The following is a 5,269-nucleotide window of genomic DNA, read 5'->3' on the forward strand; positions in this document are numbered from 1 at the left end:
AGCCGATCATGGTCCTGGACGTGATCTGGAACCTCGCTTTCGTCCTCGTCTTGTTCTTCGTCCTCTTCTCGACGTTCCACGAGAAACCAGAAACCCTCGACGCCTCTCGGGATTGGGTCTCTGGGTATGCCTTTCAGTGCGTTTTGCATGTGGATTTCGTGTACTTCGATGATCGGAGGACCAGGAAATTCTCAGATCTCCTTGGATTCCCACCACCTGGGACTGATCTCGATCGATCGGCCCGCCCGTCTTCCACGCTGAGAGGCGGATCTGCCACGAAGAACAGCCTCATCGCCGGGAAAAACTCTGGCGCCTCTCACTTCGTCCTGCTCTCCGCGATCTGCCACGAAGAACAGCCTCATCGCCGGGAAAAACTCCGGCACCTCTCACTTCGTCCTCCTCTCCGCGATCTACGTCCAAAGGTCCCGATCGGAATCATGGACTCCGCGAAAAACAGTTTTTTTTTTTTTTGGTTGTTGCTCACATTAATAGTATGTTCAAGTAAATAGAACACATATTTACAGTATATTCGTGTAAATACGAAGCATATTTACAGTATATTCATTGTAAATACAAAGCATATTTACAGTATATTCACTGTAAATACAAAGCATATTTACAGTATATTCGTGTAAAAAAACTGAAAAAAAAAATTTGGAAATATTTTGAGCACGAAAATTCTGGAAATTATGAATATATGGAAGACAAAATAATATCAATAAATGAAGAATATATTTACAGATTTTATCCATAATGAATTGCCATGAAAATAGAAACTAATTACCTAAAGTCAACGCTGAAAACTTCCAAATACATAACAATAAATGGGCTGAGAACTTTCAAAATCTGCTGGAAAATTCAAAATTCAAATTTGAAAACTTCCCTATTCAGTTTCAATATTTGATTCGAAATTTAAAAAAAAAAAAACTGCCTCATTAAAATAGCGTAAGGGCAAAAATGTAAAACTAATTCAATTAATAAGCTGCCACGTAAGCAAGATGACTATTTACGGGAAATTAACGAAAGGTTGGTTAAAACCAAATTGCTAGTGTTTAAGATGGCTATGCAGCCAATTATTTGTTATAAAAATATAGAAATTCCCAAAAACGTCGAGAACCCAAGTGTCAGAAACATAACAAACTTGCAAAGGCTTTTCATTACGGAGTGTTGCATGGAGTACATGTTATATTATTCTCCGGCGGAGTTGGAACTTGAATGGCTGCCAAACCTGCGAGCATTAATCGCTCGCTCCCGAGAGAGGTGACATGGATTCTCCGTCGCGGTTGCCACTCGGGGCATTTTCAGCTCTCAAGAAATTGACTCACAAGTTGTGAAAAGTTGACGAAATTCTTTGTTCTTCACAGAGAGGCCTTTTTGCTTGATCTGGAAGAGATCGTGATCGAGGACTGCGAGCAGCTTGGGGAAATAATATCATATGAAAACAAGGATACAACAATAATGAAGCTTCCAAGTCTGAAAAGTATAATCTTGCTCAATTTGCCCAGATTGAAGAGTGCTGATTCCTTGTTGGATGTTGTCATTGTTGCGATAAGTAATTGTTCTGAATTGAAAGAAATTACCTCATCTCTTCGACCTTTCATCGATTGTTAGATCCTTGAAAGTGGCCGGAAAAAGAAAGACTGTTTTTATTCACCTGTTGAACATCCTGTGCTTGTCTTCCATTATTGAATGTTGTTTTTTTTTTCTTTCTAATATATACGAGTTTTCTCATTGGGAATTATTACTTGCAACCAAATTGTAAACACAGAAACTAAGTGTTGAGGGTAATTTTATCCCCTGTTTTAGTTCATAAATATAACGAATAAATCTGTTGATGTTCCTCAAATTTTTTTCCGAATCGTATCCAGGGAAGGAGGTCAACTCTTTTCTATACACTACAACCGATCAAATATTAAGGACGAAAGGGAGACAATTACGAAGCTAACTTTATTGTATAATCGCTCTTGCAAAGAGATTTATTTCACGTCTAGGATTTCAGGTATTAAATATCATGTCATTTCAGGTATACATATAGTCGAAAGGAATATGGTGTAAGCAAGTCTACATAAATGTGTAAGTCGCTCCTATTGCAACCAGACTCGCTCACGCTTGCCTGATTTGAATCACTTTTGAGTTTCTCCGTGTTCTCTATTTTGGAATATTTTTTTATTTGCCAAATGGATTCTTTCCAAGCAGATTGAGAACTAATCTTTTTTATGTTCTTTTGGTGCCCCTGGTTCATCTTTTGTTCCTGTTTACTCCTGATGATCGTGAGCAAAGCAAATTTGAGTCGATGGCAATACAATATTACTCAACATCAAATACAAATTACACGTATGAGGATGAGGAATTTAGAAATTAGTGGATATACCTCGGGAAGATTCAGATTTGAGGAACCTGAACTGAGTTCTACTGCTGACTCCGAAGTTCTGGTCTCTGATTTCTCATTTGAATAGCTATCAAGAAAATGGTTGATAATGTTACACACAGCAACCAACAAAGCAAAAAAAGGACAAGGATATGTGTTCTTCTGACTAAACTTGGACTTCTAAGACGGTCATGGTTTAGCTTCATCAAAGAAAAAGGAACACACAGAGTTGAAACTTAAAGAGATACTCACGTTGAGAGTATGGTAACCCAAATGAGCTCTACACAATCAACCCATAGAAGCCTTTGCTCTACTGGGATTACACCATAGGTGATCAGATGGGCAAATGGCCATAATTTCCACCCAGCCTGCAAGAACAAAAATAACTTTAAATTTATGACAGATCATAAGTTTAGCTTTATGAGACGATACAACGAAAATCTATTTTTATTTCTCTTACAGTGAGCATGGGCCAAAATGTGGCCCTCAATTCACTAAAAATACTCGCTGGCGATTCGAGCCGCAAAAGTCCTAAGACTGTGAAGTAAATGCTGTTCCAAATGGCTGACCATACGGTTTGGTCAAATGCCACCTTTACTGGAACCACCCACCAGTCTTGAAAAGGAAAAAGTGCCTGAAGGTTTAAGAGAAATGAATAAGGACTACTTTGAGATGACTAAGAAATAATAAATGCAAGTTACAAACTAAAAATAAAAAGGTAATTTGTGATGTAACAGCATAAAGCACAATGTGTACCTCGCAAAACTGGTAGTAATAATGAGAGAGGGAACCGTGCAGCGCAAAACCAACGAGACCTGATCTGAACGCTCTTGCACGGTCAAACTCAAGGATGGGTTTTCCTTCATAACACTGCAAAAATAATATCACACAAATTTATTTAGCAAGAAACTTAGAAAAACAAAGATAAGAACTTTCGACTTGGGACATGTTAAGAACCTGTGCTATCCAATCTCCGACGGAATACACAACTCCGCTGATCACCATTTTGGCCAAAACTGGGTTGGATTTGAGAGCCTCTTCATAAGCAGTCCAGTTGTGTTGAGGTGCATATCTTAATATTTCTAAAAGAGTCCAACCCTGCACGCAAAAAGAAGACCAAATCAATACATACTTGATGCAAAAAAACACAAGGAACACTAAATCAATTTCCAGTCTCTCTGATGTCACAGAGAATAAAAAAATATATAAGCTAGTATAATCAATAGAGCTTTGATTGCTTTATTTAAACTACTACACCAAGTTTAATGAAATGATCTTTTTTTTAGCCTTCATAACCAAGAAACAGAACTCATTTCCTTGACCGTAACAATATGAACCGAAGTTGTAATGACTCAATAGCAAAATCAGTCATAATTAGCTACTTCAAGTTTCAAAATCAGTTTTGTTACAATGATTAAAAATTAGACATTTCCATAATATTTTCCCTAATTGTAAGCCAATCGCCACTTTCACTCCACTATACTTCAATTTCATTCCATTTCAAACCACCAAGCCTTAAAATCAAAGATTTAACTTGTTCGCTATGCCAAAGGAGTCTCATTCTCATCCGATTTTAGTTCCAACCAAAGCAACGAAACTACTCTCTCAACAGAAACTAACAAAAAGTCCTCACAAAAATTACTCAAGCACATTAATGCCAATTCCTAAATATGCGTATACAGATATTCATATTAATTGACTCACATGCCAGTAATCATGATCGATGGTGAGCAACCTTGTGATTGCAAAGCTTCCCGCAGCAAGGACGATCGTGGCGTTGATCATCCGGTCAACGAGCTTCTCGAAATCAGCGCTCTCGCTTCCACCTCCGACGCCTGAACCAGACCCAAACCCTATCTCCGCGCCACCTTCGAACGACAATCTTCCTTCCGACGACCCAAACCCGCCGATCTGACTCGCCAGCTCAGTCTCCGACCCTCCCTCGACCCGGGCAACCACCACGCCCTCCTGCTGGTCCGTCGCGTCGGAGCTCTGGACCGGAATCACGTCGAGATAGTCCTCCGCCGCCGCGGCGATTCTCCGTCTGTTCCGGCGAGAAATCGACGGGGATTTGGTGAAATTGGAGACGGAAATGAGGTTACGCCGTGGTTGATTGAGGTTTTTCGGATTCGGTTTGTTGAGAGAGAGGAAGCTTCTGGAAGCTACGGACTGTACGGACGCCATTGCGATTCCCGAGCTTCCTTTCTCAACAAGTTGGGAAGAAGAAGAAGAGTTAGTTCAGTTCAGAGCGTCCGAGTTCTTAAAAGAGAATTAAAGGTTTTATATGTGCGAGATTGGAGTTTTAATCTGGTGTGACGCGGTTCATGGATATTGGTCATTTGTGGTGATGGTGTACAGTAGTGTCGTGGGATTGTTTGTTTAGGATATTTTTGGTTCGATGATTTGTGGAAGAGTTTGGAGATTCAACGAGGTCCACATATCATATGTGATTGGATACCAGCCGAATAAATGTCTCAGTCAAATTTAAAAAAATGGATATTTCGAAGATTACAAACAGTTTGATCAGCTTGAGTCCACGTATCATTACGAAGAATACTCTATTAGTTTAAAATTTTCAATTGATGATGTCAAATTGCATTTTTTCATAACTTAGCTATGAGTCCTAACAATACTTGGCCTACGAATTGTAGTTTGGAGGGAAAGCGACTTGTATCGGAGCTTAGCTGGTATAGATAATGTATGGACGTTTAAAATTCTAGTTTTGTTAAATTTCGAAGCCATTCGGTTTCTATGGCCATAATTGAGACAAGTAGATATTTTTGTTTTTGTCCGATTAGGACCAATGATAGTCGAGGTTCGAGAGATTTGTAGACCCTTTTAGTGGATGGAAAACGTATCTCCTCCTCGTTTGGAGACGGTATATATGATATAGTTTTTTCT

General features: G+C 39.2%; 1 protein-coding gene across 2 annotated transcripts; it reads right to left on the reverse strand.

Moving 5' to 3' along the window:
- Positions 1 to 1,926: 1,926 nt before the first annotated feature.
- Positions 1,927 to 4,642, reverse strand: LOC149398159 (uncharacterized). 2 transcript variants are annotated; one of them, XM_089615786.1, is made up of 7 exons: positions 4,073 to 4,642; positions 3,326 to 3,466; positions 3,125 to 3,238; positions 2,829 to 3,002; positions 2,621 to 2,736; positions 2,371 to 2,456; positions 1,927 to 2,269 (listed from the first exon to the last, which is right to left on the reverse strand). In XM_089615786.1, the coding sequence occupies exons 1-7, from the start codon at positions 4,550 to 4,552 to the stop codon at positions 2,256 to 2,258; spliced, it is 1,125 nt and encodes a 374-aa protein (XP_089471912.1). In that variant the 5' UTR covers positions 4,553 to 4,642; the 3' UTR covers positions 1,927 to 2,255. The 2 variants fall into 2 exon arrangements, with proteins under 2 accessions (XP_089471912.1, XP_089471913.1); XM_089615787.1 differs by having other exon boundaries at positions 1,927 to 2,261; positions 2,372 to 2,456; positions 4,073 to 4,641.
- Positions 4,643 to 5,269: the final 627 nt, after the last annotated feature.

Source organism: Urtica dioica, chromosome 5 (genome assembly GCF_054948205.1).
Source record: "Urtica dioica subsp. dioica isolate 48M chromosome 5, U.dioica_male_clone48M_v1_H2, whole genome shotgun sequence".
In the NCBI taxonomy this organism is placed as follows: domain Eukaryota; kingdom Viridiplantae; phylum Streptophyta; class Magnoliopsida; order Rosales; family Urticaceae; genus Urtica; species Urtica dioica.

What these genes read in the sequence shown, in the direction of transcription:
- LOC149398159 (XM_089615786.1), bottom strand. Translation starts at nt 4,552, where the DNA reads ATGGCGTCCGTACAGTCCGTAGCTTCCAGAAGCTTCCTCTCTCTCAAC. An exon ending in ATTACTACCAGTTTTGCGAG is followed by an intron (nt 3,003 to 3,124) that starts GTACACATTGTG and finishes TTAAACCTTCAG; the next exon opens with GCACTTTTTCCTTTTCAAGA. An exon ending in TGGGTTACCATACTCTCAAC is followed by an intron (nt 2,457 to 2,620) that starts GTGAGTATCTCT and finishes TTTTCTTGATAG; the next exon opens with CTATTCAAATGAGAAATCAG.